The sequence below is a fragment of the Rattus norvegicus genome, chromosome 1 (genome assembly GCF_021556685.1).
Source record: "Rattus norvegicus strain SHRSP/BbbUtx chromosome 1, alternate assembly SHRSP_T2T, whole genome shotgun sequence".
NCBI classification, from domain to species: Eukaryota; Metazoa; Chordata; class Mammalia; order Rodentia; family Muridae; genus Rattus; species Rattus norvegicus.
The window spans coordinates 167261774-167282189 of record NC_141534.1 but is presented as its reverse complement, the minus strand read 5'-3'; the positions used below and the strand labels follow the sequence as shown (position 1 = coordinate 167282189).

The following is a 20416-nucleotide window of genomic DNA, read 5'->3' as shown; positions in this document are numbered from 1 at the left end:
GCTGGAATATTAGCTGTCTTCTTTTTAAAGCAATGCTTTATCTTATATTACCTTTTAATTTGTATGTATATATGTGTTTTATGTATTGTATGTGTGTGTATGTATGTAGGTATGTATGCATGCATACTTGCATCTCTGAACTCTTAAGAAATAATAACACTTAGCTGGTGATGCTCAGGGCCTGGGCTAACATGAATTCTGCTATTTTAAATCTTCCTCACATCTCTGACTTGGTAATAAGGCAGCCTACATGCCAGGACATACTGCTAAGAAAGATAGTAGCAACACCTTCATATAAAATGAAGCGATCCCTTCTCATGTATCAAGCAGATATACACAGTAATTCTTTTTTTTTTTAAAGATGTATTTATTTTTCATTTATATGAGTACAATGCAGCTGTCTTCAGACACACCAGAAGAGGGCATGGAATCCCGTTAACAGATGGCTGTGAGCCACCATGTGGTTGCTGGGGAATTAAACTCGGGACCTCTGGAACAGCAGTCAGTGCTCTTAGTTCAGTGTCCATCTGCCCTATGGTGTCTGGAAAACAGTTTCTTTAGAGTCATCATCACCTCTGTCTCCTACAGTCGACATAGATCCCTGAGCCTTGTAAAGAGGACATTGATGAACATATGCCATTTAGGACTGTGTTTCAATGTCTCTCACTCTTTGCACATTGTTTAGTATAGGTTCCCAATTATAATTCCTATCTACTGCAAAATGCAGTTTTTCTGATGTGGGTTGAGTGAGACACTGATCTATGGTATAGCAGTATGGTATGATTAGAAAAATAATAGTAAGTTTCTCCCTAGGCCCAGGCCCTCTGTATACAGTCTCAGATTCTTGGCCACTTTAGCAGTGTCAAATTTGGATTTCTTATGAAGTAGGCCTTAGATCCAACGAGAGAGTGGTTGGTTACTGCTGAAGCATCTCTGCTACTAGTATAACTATATCTTGTAGGTAGATCACTGTTGCAGGTTATAGGGTTTGCTTTGTAGCTGGGAGATACTGATGGTTTTCCTTTTCCTCAGGTATTGTGTAGAGCACATACGGTAGTGAAGCTTCTAGTTAGGTACAAACTCAACTTCTCCATTTTCAGTGACATAAATGTCTTCAGCAATAGGGCCTTATCATCGGGTTGTGACAAGAATCAATAGCCTAGGCATTAGCCTGTAGTGTCTGAGAGTTTTCATGGAGTGCCTTGGCCAATAACTCAACTAGATGTAACCCTTTCTGTCATAGGACATTTTACATGGGTCATTGTCTTCCCCTGTTAGTTGGTGACTCCATGTATGTATATTGGATTCCTTTCATATATGTATATGAAGCTTCTACAGTGGCAGGTTTGCATATAGTTTTTCAAATGGCCTTTAGTGTTAGTTGTCATATTCTCTCCTTTACCCTTCTCTCCCAACCCCTCCCTATTTTATCCCACCCCCTCCCTTTTTTTCCTTTTGTCTCTCTATAACACTAGTGTATTTCCCCTTTCTTGGGTGATCTCCTTTCCCCACCCCCCACCTCGACCTCCAATCCATGTGTACTCCTTAACCTCTGCAGTTGTGTGGATTGTAGCACACATATTGAAAACTTAAAAACCGATATCCACACATAAAAGAAAATATATAATATTTGTCTTTTGGGCTGTGGTTAACTTACAGTGACTTTACCCCTATCTATCCATTTACCTGTGAATTTCTTTTATTTATTCATTCATTTGTTCATTCATTCATTTATTTTGTTGAAACAGGGTTTTTCTGTGTAGCACTGAGTGTCCTGGAACTTGCTCTGTAGACCAGGCTGGTCTTGAACTTAGAGGTCTGCCTGCCTCTGCCTCCCAAGAGCTAGAATTAAAAAATGTATGCTACCACTGCCTAGCTACCTGTGAATGTTATAATTTCATTTTTCTTAGTAGCTGAATAATATTCCATTATACACATGTATCCCATTGTCATCTATTCATCTGTTGATGGACATCTAAGGTGTCTCCAATTTTTGGCTATTATGAATAGAGCATCAGTGAGCATGGTTGAGCAAGTGTTTCTGTAATAGAGTGTAGAGTCCTTTAGATATATGCCCGAGTGGTATAGCTGAGCCTGGAGGTAGGTTGATCTCCAGCTTCTTGAAAAACTGCCACACTGATAGGGGCTCTCCCAGTCTGTACTCTCGACAGTAACGAGTAAGTGTTCCCCTTCCCCGCCTCCTCCTCAGCATGGAATAGCATTTATTTTATTATTATTGTTCTGTTTTGTTTTTTCGAGACAGGGTTTCTTGCAACCCTGTATAGCTGGCTGTCCTGGAACTTGCTCTGTAGATCAGATTGTCGTTTATTTTATTGATCTTGATCAGTCTGACTGGTGTAAGATAAAAATCTCAAAGTAGTTTTAATTTACACTTCATTGATAGTTAAGGATGTTGAACATTTTTAAGAACTATCTGGTTAGTCCCGTTTTTAAATGTTATTGTTTTCTTAATGTTAAGGTTTGTTTTGTTACTTTTTTCCTTATAGATATTAACCCTCTGTCAGATGCTGAATTGATAAGGAATTTACCCGTTCTGTGGCTGCCACTTTGCCTGCATGATGATGTCCTTTGCCATATAGAAGCTTTTCAGTTTCATGAGGTCCCATTTATTAATTGTTGGTCTTGGTGCCTGCACGATGGGTATTCTGTTCACAAAGTCCTTTCCTGTGCTAATGAGTTCAAGCCTATTCCATGTTTACCCTTCTATGAAATTCAGGGTGTGTACTCTTATTTTAAGGTCATTGAGTCTTGTGCAGGGTGATAGATATGATTCTGTTTGCATCCTATACGCAGACATCCAGTTAGACCAGCAGCATGTGTTATCCTTTCCCCAGTGTATATTTCTAGCTTCTTTGAAATAAATGAATAAATAAATGGTAAGTAAATAAGTAAATCAGGTGTCTATAGGTATGTTTACATATGTCTGGGTCTTTGGTTTGATTCCACTGATCAAAGTGTTTTTATGCCAGTACCATGCTATTTTATTATTGTTGCTCTGTAATACAACAGGAAGATCATGAATTTGAGATTTTGTTTCCTGAGCAAGTAAACTAGCAAGAAAGCTTGGCTCTTCCAAATACATAACGCTACCATGAGGCCTTCTCCCTCAGGATTTTTATCTTTTCCTAATCATTTTGTAAGGGATATGCCTCTAAAAACTATCAACAGATCAACTTTTAGCCTCTTAATTCTTCACTAAAGAGATTAAATTTTGACATGTGAAACTTTGTGGCAAGGGAGAACCCTCAAACCACATCTAAGCCATAGTGACGTGTTAAGTTCCTTCTTATACTATCTTTTAAATTCACGGAGCACACCTTGCCTTTTTGTAGGCAAAGATCCTAGCTTATTTGTGTCTGCTAAATTATGCGTACTTACGGGGTGTTTTGTTCTTGAATTACTGTCAGTTCTGGTATGATGTGTGATGCAGCTGCACCTAGATGATCAGTGTGTGTGATCAGTAGTTAGGCCGCGGGATCCTGGAGAGCAGACACAGCTTTATTATTCTGGAATGTCTGCATAATGTCTGTCACAGAGTCAGTGCTTGGTACTCCATCCTTGACTACGTTTGTATCATTCCCAAACAGTTGATCTGGGATTAAACATTGATTGATGTGTTCTATTCACAAAAGCAGGAAATAAGGCTTTATTTATTTATTTATTTATTTATTTAGGTTCTTTTTTTCGGAGCTGGGGACCGAACCCAGGGCCTTGCGCTTCCTAGGCAAGCGCTCTACCACTGAGCTAAATCCCCAACCCCGGCTTTTTTTATTTTTAAGCAAGATCTCACTGTGCAGCCCTGACAGACCTGAAACTCACTATGTAGACCAGGTTTGCTCCATTCTCAAAGAACTCTGTCTGCTTCTACCTTCCAAGTGCTGGGATTAAAGGCCTGCCTAGCCCCTAGGTTTTTATTAAATAAGTAATTTATATATGACTAGTAAAGAAGTTGCATCATATAGTTAGAAAGCTCCCAGTTTTAGGACACATGGCCAGTGGAGTCAAAGGGATAAGGAAGAGGTAAGTCCTGTGATTGGAGTGTGATGAGACCTCTGAGCACAGACTGCCTTGTTCAGTATTGTGTGCCTTCTGCTTCCACTGTCCAGGAAAGTTGTCTTACAGAGTTGTACCATGTTCTGCTCGTGGATATATCCTGCTTATGTAATCACTTCCCACCAATCAGGTCATTACTCATGTCTCTCGTGTTGTAAGATACTTGGGTCTGTTCCTGCTGTTGGTATAGTCCCTGTTCACGTTTAACTGTGCCTGTATTCACAGATAGGCTCTAAAGCTTGGGGAGTTCTGACCTTTGGAGTCAAGGCAATTGCTAGAGCACTGGCTTTCACACGGCCAGTTTTATTTAGATGCCGAGAATGTTAGTTTTAGACAATAGCTTTTCGTCAAGTTAGATTCTGTAAGTGTACCATTTCTTTGTTAAATGGTAGTAGAAATGAATCACAGTGACTACTAATGAAGATGTTTCCCCACGGGTTTGCTCTCCATCATAGCCTTTTATGCCATCTTTCCATGCCGCCTAGAGTCTGGGACCAGTGAGCCCCAGGGATCAACCACAACAAGGAAAATAAGCAGCTGCATGTCCCTAGACATTTGCCTTGTCTTAGTTACATCCCCTGCAGTGTCTAGGTGCATAGTCCCATTTACCTTTTCTGTGATCCTTTCAGTTTAGGCAAAGATAGTGAAATTTAGAGCAATACCATACCTGTAAAAGCAACAAAATATAAACAGAATTCTGAGCCTAGACAAAAATCTTACTGCATTAGAGGATAGTACATTTGTAAGGAGAGTTGTTTCTCTACATCTTCAATACTTGCCAGGTACAAATACTCTGCCATATTTTTTTAGCGTGTTTTTCAAGGCTGAAATTATCTGAAATAATGTATAGGATATCAAAGTGATCCTGACACTCACTCTCTCTCTCTCTCTCTCTCTCTCTCTCTCTCTCTCTCTCACACACACACACACACACACACACATACACACACACACTCTCATACACACACACACCCTCTCTCTCTCTCTCTCTCTCATACACACACACACACACACACACACACACACACACACACACACACACACACCTTGGAGACTAGGTCTTGCTTTGTAGCTGAGGCTGGGATCAAACTCTAAGCCTTCCTGCTTCAGCTTTCCCACTGGTATAATTCCAGGCATGTGCTACCATAGCTCTGGCTAGCTCTTTCTTCCAGTTTTTTCTCTAATGCTCTTTACCATAGAGTATTTACCCACAGAGTTCCAAAACTTAATAGAGATAAGCTTGGCCCCTCCTCTGGTTCACTTTAAATCAGAATATCTGGTGGGCTTATACTGTACTCCTCAAAACTCCTTAGATACTTCTGTGTGGCAGACAAGGTTGACGATGACCCTGTTTCTATCATTTGTTGGCTCTTTGACCCTGGTGAGATGCTTAACTCCTTATAAAATCTCCTCGCCTGTAAAATGATGAGAATTGTCTGAAGAGTTCTGAGGAGTAAATTAGATAATGCATTGAAAGTACTTAGATTGATGAATGGTACCTTGGAAGATTTGGTAAATATTAGCGGCCACTGATATCAGTGTTGATAGCATAAATCCCAAGGAGAAAACAGTTGGGTGAGTCTGGTTCTGAACTTGCTGGTTTTCACTTACTTCAAAAATATCAAGGGGTTGGGGATTTAGCTCAGTGGTAGAGCGCTTGCCTAGCAAGCACAAGGCCCTGGGTTCGGTCCCCAGCTCTGAAAAAAAGAAAAGAAAAAAAATATCAATATTGTGCCATTTGAAACAAGATGAGAACCAAAGTCACTGACAGACACTCTCTCAGCTTCATCCATAAGACCCATGGTACTCTGTGAGTTTACTTTGCACTCATTTATTTTTCTCGTGGTTCTAACCATAAAGAAATGCCAGTAGCATGGGTGCAGGGGATGTCTGTGTTCCCCATTGCTGCAGCAGCATGCTCATTTGGGTAGTTTTAGATATCTTTTAGAAAGATATATTTAAATAGGAAACCAAAAGATGCTTTCAATATTCTTGTTATGTTTCCCAATGAGCACATAATGGTTATAAATTATAGCCAATTATGTACCTCAGATCTATCTTTTGTTTGTTTGTAATAACTTTTAAAAGTGTGGAACAATTAATCAGATTTGTTCCATAACTTTATATTCAAAGTGTAATTTTGTTTTTGGCCTAGAAGGTTGTACTGTTACCATAATGCAGTCAATAACTTCTGTAAATGAACAAATCTGTCCTTCTCAGGGACAAACAGTACAATATAGTAGGATTTCAAACTTTTGTTACTTTAAAAGAGATGCTCACTAAGAGTAAGAGAAGGAGACATGTTGGCTTTTATTCAGTTAGTTTTTAAAGTATAACTCGAGAATCTGTCTTGTCTTCTGATGTATGCTTATACTATCTTGGTAACTTACCATGATGTTAATTTTGGTTTTTTACATGAACATACACAAATAATTTCCTTTTTCTTGGTCACAGTTTTCTCATTCTTAAAATGTGAATGTTGGACTAAACCGTTGCTTTATTCTTAAAGTTAAAATATAGAGATGACATTTGCTAACTGTGATATATGACTGTCAGAAAATCTAGCTCCCTGAGGAAGCAGTTATTTCAAGTCTCCTTAAACTTCTAAAATTGTATCCTGTGATATTAATCCTTTCCAAAATCTATGTAATAGTATCACAGCTTGTATATACTGCTGTGCCTATCAGTAGATTTCATGACTTGCTCTGATTTTAGGGTAATTTTGTAACTCAAATGTCATGTTCATGTAATTCCTGGGCCAAAATTGTATTTCTAGTTGATTCACAATCCTTATCTGGGGATTCTGGCTCTAAAATAAAGAAAAGCCATCCAGGGAACATGGATGCAAACCATAAGCCAGCATCTGGAAGTGCTAGAAGTGCTTATGCTATAAGGAAAGGCTAGGAAGAATGACTTTATCATGGGGTTTGGATAAAGTTTACACTGGGGACCGACCACAATATGTGTGTGTGTGTGTGTGTGTGTGTGTGTGTGTGTGTGTGTGTGTGTGTGTGTGTGTGTGAGTTCTTTTATTATACTTAAAAGAAAACCTTTGAGATAAGGCAAGTTTTCTTTTCTCTTGGGTACCTTGGATTATGATCACAGTTCATTTAACAAAATTATGCAAATTCTGTACCTCCCCTTTCGTTCTTTTCCTTCCAGGCAGCAATCATCAGTAGAGTACAGTGTCGGATTGTGGCTCTGGATCTACGAAGCCATGGTGAGTCCAGCTCCCCCTAGCCCCTTTAATAAGCCCAGACATTAGCAATGTTGGCAAAAAGGAACCTAATGTACCCCATTTGGGTATTTTGGGAGGAATCGTAGCTTGTATGTATAATTATCATCTTTAGAATAGCTAGCCATAAAGAAATGTCTGGAATATAGAACATCCTTGCTAAATCCATCTTTAAAGTCCCTAGTTCATTACTCCTGGTTTGATGATTTTTATCATTGAAATTTATTTATTTATTTATTTATTTATTTATTTATTTATTTATTTATTTATTTATAGGAGAAACTAAAGTCAAGAATTCTGAAGACCTGTCAGCAGAAACAATGGCAAAGTAAGGAAGAAAAAACACTGATTGCCTGCATCTTGACGCCATCATAAACAGTAGTGCAATTTTATTATGCTGTTGGTGAAATTGCTGGACAGTCCTTAACACACAAATTTCATTTCTGTTCTCTCTTCTCTTTTTATCCTTATTAATGTCCTTCTTGGCTTATCCAGTCTGGTGTTTAGCACAGAAATTGTTTATTTTGTGCAGGCTTTTGGAAATGTTGCTCTCTTGGTGTAAGTAAATGGAATGTGGGTATGTATCTTCTATGGACTCCTGTTTAGAAAAGTATATGTAGCCTTGAATGCATGTTCAGGCAGCCTGCATGTGTTCATTAGCTAGTCACAGGAAAGTGAGGGCAGGCTATGGAAGAATAGCAACTTAGAACCTAGGCCTTTAAGTCAAGTCGTGTATATTCCATATTTCTCTCTGTGTTCACTCACCAGGGTCATAGAAGAACTAGCAAAAAATACAAGTGCATTGGACATACCCCAGACCTGCTGAATCACTATTTTCAGCAGTAAAACCTAGACATATAATATACTTTAAAATATTTTTATTTTTTAAAAAATATTTTTATTTATTTATTTATTTTTTAATAGTTTTTTTTCCGGAGCTGGGGACCGAACCCAGGGCCTCGTGGTTGCTAGGCAAGCGCTCTACCACTGAGCCAAATCCCCAACCCCTAATATTTTTATTTATTTATTTTTTTACTTTTTTTCGGAGCTGGGGACCGAACCCAGGGCCTTGCGTTTGCTAGGCAAGCGCTCTACCGCTGAGCTAAATCCCCAACCCCATATTTTTATTTTTTATGGGTATAGATAGTTTGCCACATGTTTGCCTGGTCTCTGTAGAGGCTGGAAGAAGGTGCCAGATGCCCTAGAACTGGTGTTGCAGACAATTATGAGCTACCATGTAGGTGCTGGGAACTGAACCTGCAACTTGTAAAAGAGAAGCCAGTCCTCTTAACTGCTGAACTCTCTCTCCAGCCCTAGTCTTTACATTCCTAAAACACTGTAAAGGGATCTGGTGTAGTCAGTCCCATAAATAATGGTTAAGAACCATTGCCTTTAATAAGAATAACTTCTAAATAATTGATCAGTTACTTTTAGATTGGGTTACATATCGTCCCTAAGCTTAGCTATGACGTTGGTGCACTTTATATATATGAGTGCTTTGTCTGCATGTCTGCTTCACACCAGAAGAGACATAGACAATCCTACCATGTGTCTGGGTATCGAACACAGGACCTCCGGAAAAGCTGCCAGCATTTTTGTTGCTGTTTTGTATTTTTTTTTTTTTCTAAGACAGAGTTTCTCTGTGTCCTGGAACTTGCTCTGTAGACCAGGCTGTTGGCCTTGAATTCAGAGATCCACCTGCCTCTGCCTCCCAGTACTGGGATTATTGGTATAGGCCACAACTTTCTGGCTACAGCCAGTGCTAACCACTGAGCGTTCTCTCCAAGCCCTATTATGCATTTTAGACCCTGTCTACCTTCATACACTTACAACTTTCATAGTAAATATCTAACTTGGTTAATGCATATATTAAGATGTGGAATTTAGGGGCTGGAGAGATGGCTCAATGGTTAAGAGCACCAATTGCTCTTCCAGACGTCCTGAGTTCAATTCCCAGCAACTACATGGTGGCTCACAGCCATCTGTAACTGGATCTGGTGCCCTCTTCTGGTGTGTCTGAAGACAGCAACAGTGTACTCTTATATATAAAATAAATAAATCTTTAAAAAAAAAAAGATGTGGAATTTAACATCTTCCAGAACATTTTATTTAGTTCATTTCATCCTTACCAACTAAAATTTTATTAAAATTGAGAATTATTCTGAAAGTTATACACTGATACTTGTTCTAAACTTTAACTTATTTTTTAAAGATTTGCCCCCAAATAATAGAATCATAGCCCACATAGTTTAATTAATTAAGCCAATAGTCTGTTGTGTGTAAGTACATATAGGAATGAACATACAGTTTTTTCTGCTCTGTCATATTGATATATAGTAATACTACTTGGTTTTCCTTTTTCAAAGTTGTATAAGTCTCCTATGTTACTTGTTTCAGAGACTACTACTTATCTGAGTCATCTTTATTCTTGAAATGTGTTGACTTTATGGAGTCACTATGGAAGTGGCTTTATGGAGTCCAAGGAAAGGGTCTTTAAATATACTTAGGTGTGGTAGCAGAAATCTGCAGTTTTTTTTCTTTTTAACTTTGGTAGAAATACAATGATATTTTGGTAGACCCAGTGAACTGAATTCTTGGCTGATTTTACAGTTGATAAGTATGTCTGAGTTTCTTAAAGAGTAGTAGAAAGAACCCTTTCAGACAAGGTTGTTGAAGAATAACCTTGTTGATGATATAGAGAACTTGTAGTCATGACAGGTACTTGCCTGGCATTGCTGTACCACCATAGTGGTTCATTAGGCTCACAGGTCTAGAGCCTGATGCTAGTCTTGCATTATAGTATGGTAGAGGATTGCACATGGTAAGACAGCTCTGACCCAGAGAGAACGCTCTTTATAACAGTGACTCCTTCATTACTCTATAAAGTGGTTAATGAACTCCTGAAACCAGCCACTTATGATCCAGTCACTGTTATAAGTCCTACCTGTTTCTACTACTATCTAGAACAAAAGCCAGCAAGAATGTAGACCTAAGTCAAGCGCAATGCTCAGCTTTTATCAATGCTTGCTCTTCCTTCCAACAGAGACTCTGCAAACTTGCAAATAACTGTACTTCACAATATGTGATTTGAAGAAAGGCATTTGTTGACCACAGCTTCACTGAATAAGTTTTAGTTTTTCTTTGCACTAAATAACACTTTGTCTTTCACAGGGTGTCTTGGCTTTAGAAGCAACACCACCATGAAGGAAACTTGAATTTTTTTTCTTTTTTTTTTTTTTTTACTTTTTAATTCTCTTTTCAGCTGAGTCTTTTCATTTGAATAATACTCTACCTTCTGGATAACAGTTTTACATTCACTTCTTTCTCATTTCTCAAAGTAACTCCTGCAAATTAGCCTTTAACTTCCACATGTGCCATGCCATTCATATGCGCACGCACGCATACACACACACACACACACACACACACACACACACACACACACACACAAACTGTAAAACAAATATATATTATGTAACAGAAAAAGCTCATAGTGAGGGTGATTGTCATCCTGCTACCCCAAACCTTATTGCATTACTCATGGAAAAACAGAGGCTTAAATTATTTCTCCAGAATGCCAAGCTTAGGTTAAACATACAATTGTATATTTATATGATTGGACTAAATTTGTAGGATGATAAAAGCATGATTCAAAGAAAGATCAGAAATTTGGGGTTCTTAATCCTTATCTGGCCATTTATTTGGAGAACTGATATCTGAAGTATGTGACTCTCTTCAGAGATTCTAGGGAGCATGCAGCAGGCTCACACAGGTGTGTTTGTAGAGTGGCCCTTTAAGTCTTTAACATTTCCCACAACTACTAGTTACAGTCCAGGAGAAGGACCTGAGAAAGAAAGCTGTTTTGGGTGTGTTCTTCCAGCACTCTCAGATCTCTCCCTCTTTACAGAGATGTTGGTAATGTGGTGGAAGCCATGTATGGCGACCTCCCTCCTCCCGTCATGCTGATTGGGCACAGCATGGGCGGTGCCATTGCAGTACACACAGCAGCAGCTAACCTGGTGCCAAGCCTTTTGGGTCTTTGTATGATTGATGTTGTGGAAGGTAAGTTTTCATAGTATTGACCAAACCAGTTCAGTAACTTGTAGGAGACCTCCCCCATACATTATTACCTTGTCCTTAATTTATTCTCAATTTCACTCATCTTGAAGTATGCCCCTATGTCTTTGTATCTTTATAAAGTCATTTTTCATGTTACCAGAAACTGTTCAACAACACCATTTTATGGCTGAATAATATTTCTAATTGTGTGTGTGTGTGTGTGTGTGTGTGTGTGTGTGTGTGGGTGTCTTAGTTTTATTTAACCATTTAAAAAGAAACTACTTTTTATTTTCTGACTTACCCTGAGAATCTCACTGCTGCTTGTGTAGGGTAGCTATATTTATTGATGTATGACAAACAAGGAGTGAATACCAGTAGTCAAGAATTACTTAGAGCCATATTGGAAATTGGCTTGTGTTAATTTTTGCAATGTTATTAAATTGCATCTTTAATTTTACCCAAGTATCACTGAATTTTGCTGTTACCAGGAACAAATATATAGAGTTGACTCAGTGTGATAGTTTCTGCCACTGTGACAAAATATCTCAGATAAGCAATTTAGAGGAGGAAAGGTTTTGGCCCCCAGTGTCAAAGGTTTTGATCCTTGGTTAGTGGGTCCATTGCTTTTAGGATGTGGAGAGTCAGCATATCATACAGAGGGAGGGAGACTGGGAGCAAACACGCACTCAACAATGGATTAATCTGTCAATGAAGTTAGTATCTTCATTATTCAACCACCTCTCAATAGTGTGAACAGCTGGTGACCAAGCCATACATACATGAACCTTTTGGGGAGGAGTCTTCCTGTGTAAATGATGGCATTCCATCATTGTGAATGGGAAGAGTAATATGAGTATTGATCACATGATGATGCAGGCATAGATAAAGGTGTGTAGGATTCCAATAGCAGAGGAAATAATCCGAAAAATTAACTACTGGAATTCCACAATGGCCTTCAGAACAGGAAAGGATCTCTGAAAGCTAGATCATAATGGAGATTAATATCCAATATATAAATATATATTAATATCCAGTATATAAAAACATACACTGTATATATAAATACAGAATATAGACATATATGCTGGATATTAATATACATATACACACATATCTTTTGTGTATATGTAAAATTCCAACACCATAAGGTGATATCTAGTCAGTGAAGGGGCTAAAAAAAATTTAGTTCTCAAAAGAAGAAAAACAAATTGCCAATAAAGAATTGAAAAAGCATTTCATATCCTTAGCCATCTTGAAGATGTAAATTAAAACTGTTTTGAGATTGCACATACCCCAGTCAGGACTCCTGTCGTAAATAACAAATGATTCCATGGTGTTAAGGATATGAGGAAAGAGGTCATTGCTGACTGGAATGTAGCCACACTGGAAATCAGTATGGAGAGTCCCCAAAAATTGGAACTACCATATGACCCAACTGGATCTATCTTGATCAAAGTCAGAATACCAGAGACACATGCGTTATATAGCTTCTGTGTTCTCAATAGTCAGGAAATGTCTAGTGCAGATGCAATAGATAAGGAGAATGTGATGCACACGTGCAAAGACTGTTTATGTAACCATACAGAAAAAGGGAAATCATGGCATTCACAGGACAATAGATGAAACTATAGATCAATGTGTCTTAGAGATTTACTGCTGTGAGCAGACACCATGATCTCACAGCTCTTATAAAGGATAACATTTAATTGGGGCTGGCTTACAGTTCAGAGGTTTAGCCCATTATCATCGTGGTGGGAAGCATGGCAGCACTCAAGCAGACATACACGGTGCTGGAGAAGCAGCTGAGAGTTTTATATCTCGATCTGCAGACAGTCAGGAGAAGACTCTCTCTTCTGTAATGGACAGAGCTTGAGCATTAGGAGCCCTCAAAATGACACACTTCCTCCAACAAGGAGAAACCTCAGAGAAATACCATGTTTTTATAACACGTTCCACAAAAATCTCATGTGGAAAGTAAATTTAAAATTGTGTGTGTGTGTGTGTGTGTGTGTGTGTGTGTGTGTGTGTGTGTGTGTGTGAGAGAGAGAGAGAGAGAGAGAGAGAGAGAGAGAGAGAGAGCTATAAAAGAGACCATCATGAGAGGAGGACAATGTCTTAAGAGGGTGAGAGAGGTAATAGTATATATGATAGGAGAGCAAAAGAGGGGACTTAACTGGGGGGAGAAAGAGCCAGCTGGAGTAGGGTGTGAAGGGCGTACTCAGGTACTCAGGGAGGGAGCGTGAGTGCTCAGTAAAAAAGTATGACAGAAGTGATGTAGTCATTATTTTGTGTATTGACCTAAAAAGGGAAAATAAGTATTTAGTACAATTTGCAAAGCCAGAAAACAAAAAGTTTATTGGTGTGTTTAATATTTTTGTTTCAGGTACAGCCATGGATGCCCTTAATAGCATGCAGAATTTCTTACGGGGTCGGCCCAAAACCTTCAAGTCTCTGGAGAATGCTATTGAATGGAGGTAACCCACAAATCTAAGTCTTAATTGTGAATGTTAGGTTATAACCTGCCCCACCCTCTCTTTTCCTTCCTTCCTTCCTTCCTCCCTCCCTTCCTTCTTTCCTTTCTCTATTTTTTTTAGTCAGCTCAGGTACTAAGATAAACAGGTGAGTTTCCCTTTCTGTGATAGTGTATAAGGAAATATTTTAAAGCGGAGTATTTTTTAAATGTTTTGTAATTGCCACAGTCATCTGTAAAGTGTGCCTTTCTAGTACATCATCTCCTAGGATAGTAGTAATTCCAGGCCGCCTGCTGTCCAGCTGGGTTTGTCCTGAAGGTGAGGACTTAGACCAGGTAGTCTGCAAGGCCACTTTCCCCTCTGAAGCTCCATGGTTCTTCACTCACTTTCTGTGTGTCACATACAGTGATAAAGAAATGGCAGGTGGGGTTTCTGTTCTGGAATGAACAGGGCAGGTGGAGATTCTTCTCTCTAGAATTATTTGGGTTTGTGATAACCAAAAACTTTGAGTAAATAGTTTTTATAAAAATTGTTGATAGAATTGCTCATGGTTTCCATTAAAGGCTGTCAGTCATGAATATATTCATTAGTCCAATTGATAATTTTATAAGTCTGTATGAAATTTACTTCATGCTGAAGGATGGCAGTTCAAATATGAATGGAACACTGCCGCTCTCTGCAGAAGACAAGTCTTAGGATGAAAAAGCTCTGTGCTCGCTGAACCATTTCATTAGCCTCAAATTGACTTTATAGCAAGCCACCATTTTTTTTAAGATTTACGTTTTCATTTATGTGTATATGTATACCACACAGATACACAATTGCCAATAAAAGATTGTGTGGGTACCCACAGAGGCCAGAAGAGGGGATCAGAGCCCATGGCGGTGGAGTTAAACATGGTTACGAGCCACCTGACATGGATGCCAGGACCATGGGTGCTTTGTCCCTTAGAAGAGCAGCAACCACTAATCTCTGAGCCATCCAACCAGCTCAGCAAACTCTTTCTGGGATCTTAGTCCATTTCTGAAGGAAGAGCCTAACCTGATCACGTCTTAAAGGTCCCACCTCAGGACAGCACCAGAAGGGAAGAGTAATTTTGTAGATTCTGTAGGATATAACAAAAGACAACCACCCCTCTACCTGACTATTACCACTGTTAAGTAAAGACCTACATTTGAGGGTGCCGTGTGCCAGTCTGCATGAGAAGCACAGAAGGAAGAGGACACACAGACAACACTGATACAATAGGGCAAGGGCAAGCAAGAAGATTCTGAGAGACTTAAGTGCTAGGAACAGAGTGGAGAGCATGGGGACTGCGACAGGGCAGGGCTGGCAAGCAGATGACAGCTTCCAGGACCTGTGTATTGCTCTAGTTGGAATGAGTACCCAAAGCTCATTTCCTAGGAATTGGATTCTCACTGCAACAGTACCTTTTTGTTATATCATACATAATCTACAAAATTACTCTTTCCTTCTGGTGTTGTACTGAGATGAATGCAGAGTAACCTCTCCTTAATTATTTTTCTTTCCTAGTGTGAAGAGTGGCCAGATTCGAAATCTAGAGTCTGCCCGTGTATCCATGGTCGGCCAAGTCAAACAGTAGGTCTTTTACCTCTTTATCCGGTTAGAGAGTGAAAGAGAGCAGAGAATTAGATTGCTCCTTTGTTTCTACACTCACTCTGCCACACTGGTAAATGCCTTCATTCTTTTAGATAAAAGTCCAGATGAATTTTGCTAGGCTAGCCATTTTTATTTTGTTTTTATAAATCCTAAAGCCTGATAGTGTCCAGTGCATAAACATTTAAACTAAGTATCTACTCCAGTGTTCCTGTGATAGCAGCTCTGGTGTCACTGAGCCAAACCCAGTAGCTGGGAAATTCAAGTAGAAAATTCTGGCAGAACCAGAGTAAAAACTAAATTCAAAGGCTGAGCTAAAGTTACCTAACCTAATTGATCTTTCTTAATGGAGTTACATGAGTCCTTTGTATAACCACAAATAAATACTAATTGAGAAACCCTCATCCCCTAGAGCTGGCAGGAGAGCAAGAGTTAGATGAAAATCCTAGTGGCATCGTGGAGTGCTATGACGGGAACTATCAGCAGATTCAGTCTGCAGTTTTGTTTGTAAGATCCTGAATTTCTGAGAAACTACATCTTAGTGTAATTCAAGGAACCCTGGGGTGGTCAGTGCTCAATTTTTAGTGCTTTAGCTAGTGGCAAGTCTTGTTTGGTCTGTATGCCTGCTTACTTCCCCTAGGCATAAATGTCTTGAAGCAAACTCTACCCAAATCTGATTACTTCTGTGAGAATTCATTATGTTTTGGAAGAAAAGATTAAACATAAGAATAATGACATTATCATACCTACAAACCAGAGTCTTAATAACATTAATTAATATAAGCAGTAATATTTCTGATTGTCTCAAATCTTAGTGAATTTTTGATTTACAGATAATAGTTGTGTGTGTGCATATGCATATGGGTATAGTATAATAAATACTTCAGTGTCATGTCTATTTTATCATGATTAATTCAGGATAATTAGCCTATCTATCACCTTGAATGTTTGTTTCATGGTAAAAATCACTCAAAAATCTTCTTTTCTGGCCTTTTTGAAATATGTTCAACCTTATTGTTAGCTTTAGTTTCCTTGCTGTTTAGTTCATAAGTTCAAAGTGAAAATCAAAATTAGGTATACATAGATATAAGAACAGTCTTCGGATGTGCCTCTTAGTGTCTTCACCTGCAGGCTCCGCTTTCCCTCTCTCCTCTCCTCTGTCCCATTGCCATGTAGAATTTCCCACTGTCTAGATTTGTCAAGAAAATCCTTCTACTGTAATATTGTCTTACGGCTGAAGAAATGGGAATTGAGAAGAGTAAATGTCTTTTGGGAGACCACACAGCTAGTAGAGATTGACCTGAGATCTAGACTGCAGTGTGTTGACTTCAAGGGCTATGGTGCACACTGTATGCTTACAGAAGGTAACCCCAGTAATATCGGGGAGAGAATGTGAAAGTTTGGTGCAGATATGTATGAGATTGCCCACTTTCAACGACTGATGTTTTGAAGTCTGATGCATGTGATGGTGGTAGAGCATTTTGTGTATAGGTTCTATGCAGAAGTTCAGTGGTTTTAAATTTAATTTCAAGTCATTTTTCTCTTCACAAAATACTTAGTTGTTGTGGTGGGAGAGACATGTCCATCCTACAGTGCAGATATGGAAGTCACAGGGCAACTTCGGATAGTTTCCTCCTGCCTTTATGTGGGTTTTGGGGATGGGCTGCAGGTTGCCAGGCATCTAAGCACTTCCATGTTGCCCTCTGTCTGACTTGTGTGAATGTGTAAATGGCTGCTGTGTGCCCTACAGCCTGGTCACCCTTTTAATGGCGTAACACTGCCTTGATCGTTCTTATCCCTGGGCTCTGGATTTTGAAGGACACAATGTTTTGTTATGATTTTTAAAATACATTTGTTCTGAATACTTAATGTGAAACTTGGCATCTCAAGCTTAATAGGCCTGTTAGCCTATGATTAACATTGTAGACACACCTTACCGTGTTTTAGTATGAAAAAAGGAGAAGTTGCTGCTCATAAAAATCTGTCACTCTCCCTTCAATTTACAAAACTTATTTTAAAAATATGTTTAAACAGTGTATCTTGATCATGTTTTTCTCCTCCCTGACTCCTCCCAGATTTTCCCTCTCTCTCTCTACCTACCCAACTATGTTCTTTGTCTCTCTCAAAAAGGAAGAACAAAAAAACCCTAAAACTAAAACAGACTAAAGTTGAGGACAAAAAATACCAAAGAAAACAACAAGTGCACAAAAAAATGGAGTCCATTTACTCTAGGCCTTAGGGAAAACCTACTCCTGTTATCTGTTTTTTTTTTTTTTTTTTTTTTTGTTCTTTTTTTCGGAGCTGGGGACCAAACCCAGGGCCTTGTGCTTCCTAGGTAAGCGCTCTACCACTGAGCTAAATCCCCAGCCCCCTGTTATCTGTTAAGAAGAGAGTGAGAGCTGAGTGAGAGCTGTCCCTTCAGTTTCTCTGCCCATCCCTGCCCTTCTTATCCTCTGTTGTCCCTTGTCACACTCTGTTCTCAAAGGCAAAATAAATAGTCTCTGTCGTGGAGCACAAGCTCTGCCTCACTGCCCTCAGACCTTAGACTCACATTAGCACCTGTCAGAACCTTTCCCATCAACTCTTCTCTAAGAGGAATTGTAGGACCAGGTGCTTATGATTTTTCCATTAATGACATAGTAAAGAGGCCCCATTGTTTGCCTGCTTACTTGTTTAGGTTTGACAGTTTCATACACATACAGAAAAACTGTAGTCACTTACACCCCTGTCCACCCTCTCTCATTCCCTCCTGCTGAAACCCTTCTTCTTGCCAGTGAGTTTCCCTTCTTCTGTCATCCCTTGTTTGTGTAAGGGGCACCATTTCTCAGAAGAAGAAAATGGTGATTGATTGGATTGGGTGTTCAAAACTGCAGGTTCTGCTTGCCATGGTCATTGTAATTGCAATGCAGGACTTTTTACTGTCCTCTTTGGCCATTGTTCTGAACTCTTTAGGACTACTTCAAAGAATTGCTATGACAGTCATTTAAAAGTACCAATAAAACCATTATCATTATCCAGAAGATGGCCACTCCCTTTTATGGGTCCTTATTGGCATAAGAACTGAAAATTAGCTATTTGCATATAGCCACAGGTTGGCCTTGACCTCCCCCAGCCCTAAAACCACACATCTTCTGCCCAGGAATAGTTTTAGCTCTAACTTCTGATTATAAAGGGCCATAAGAGTATCTAATAAGACAATTTGATAAGACATTCATCAAAGTTTTTTTCAATCCAGGTGTGAAGGAATTACAAGTCCAGAAAGTTCCAAATCCATAGTAGAAGGAATCATAGAGGAGGAGGAAGAAGATGAAGAAGGAAGTGAGTCAGTTAACAAGAGGAAAAAGGAAGACGACATGGAAGTGAGTGAGGAAGGCCTCCTCCTCAGAGGATGGGGGGTGGGGGAGCAGGGATAACATTGTTATTTTTGTCCAGTTAGATACATTAGTGGGCAGAGACACCGCGGTAAGAGAGCATTGCCTGGAGGGCACTAATGCAGTACTAATGCAGCAGTTAGAGTGAGAAACTTACTCTGTGTTCCCCTCAGACTTCCTCACCAGGCTCCTCATTTGGTACCTGTATCTTTTGACTGTCCAGCTTTTACTGCCTTCCGAGGCTTGTCTCTTGGAACAAGCTTTCTGACCTCAGTGTCTGTCAGTCCATCTACATTGTAGACTTACAATGATATGTGCAATGTAACACTTCTGAAGTTTCGCATAGGGAGTCCCAATAATGAAGCCACAGATGCTGTGGATGCCTGACTGTCAGTGATGCCTCCTGTTGCCTTGTCATTTAATAGAAATCATTACCCAAGCAAACCAGTTGTGTTAAGTTCATGTCTGTGTAAGTAGGGATTCTGGTGGAGCAGTCTGTTTGAGGCTAATGATGGGTAGTGCTGCTTTGCGAGGTGCATTAGTGACTTCCTAGGGCGTATTGTAAGCACCTCCTTTCTGTCAGGTAATATTGGTGTTACTACACACTCCCTTGCCTTTGGGGGTGCTGCTCTTAGCAAGAAGAATACATATTTTTAAAGGATTTTTTTTTGCTTAATAAGGATCTTTCTGCCATTTTTAAGATCAATGATCAGAATATTTTATACTTCTTTAGAATTTACAAATGTATAAATAATACCTCATGTGTTTGGGCCTCGAAATACCTTGTAAGGTGAAGGGAGATTTTTCTCTCATACTATAATATAGTAGCATCTTAATTCAGAAATTGGATTTGGGAGTCTGAGGCAGAGGAATCAAAAATTCAAGGCCTGCCTGGAGTACATGATAAGTCAGGAGGTTGGGTGCCTTAGTGACACCTATCTTAAAATCTACAAGAAGGAGGAAAACAGAAAGGGCCAGGCATGTAGCTCAGTGGGAGGCACTCACACATGGAGGCCTAGCTCTCCATCTACCTCACCCCAATGAAGAGGTCTCCCTCTTTATTGTATCTGTAAGCAGCCACTTCCTGTTTCTCCTCAGCTCTCCTAGCTGAGATGATCAATCTACTTTCGGTCTGTAGATATGCTTAATCTGAACAGTACATATAAAAGGGACTATGGAATGTGTGGTCCTTTGTGACTGGCTTCTTTACTGTAGGTCAGGCTTTTCAGGGTTCATCCATGTGGCTGCATGTGTCATGCATCAGTGTTTGCCTTATTTGTATGTCTGAAAAATATTCTGTGGTATTGATATGTCACATTTTTAATATGTCCCTCAAATGATGAATATATAGATTTTTCTATAGAATTTTTCCCACTATGGAGAGCTAAGAGAATGAGGCTTCTGGTTTCTCCATATAGTTCCCATAGTGCTGTCTGTCTCTGAGTGCAGCCATCTCCTGTTTCCATGTTGCCTGCTGCTGTTGGGCATCTTTCCACTCTTACTGCCTAGCTGTGCCTGCATTCTCTGCATGGCTGCATTTGTTATCTCAGCACTGTAAAAGAGGCCTTGTATCCCCCACCAATACTTTT

General features: G+C 39.4%; 1 protein-coding gene across 1 annotated transcript in view; it reads left to right on the top strand.

Moving 5' to 3' along the window:
- The window catches only part of Ppme1 (protein phosphatase methylesterase 1), a 46986-nt gene that overhangs the window by 16573 nt on the left and 9997 nt on the right, over nucleotides 1-20416 (top strand). Inside the window, 6 exon segments of the mRNA NM_001191838.1 lie at nucleotides 7237-7294; nucleotides 7586-7637; nucleotides 11217-11371; nucleotides 13752-13842; nucleotides 15373-15438; nucleotides 18692-18815. Of these exon segments, the coding sequence (NP_001178767.1) occupies nucleotides 7237-7294; nucleotides 7586-7637; nucleotides 11217-11371; nucleotides 13752-13842; nucleotides 15373-15438; nucleotides 18692-18815 (546 nt within the window).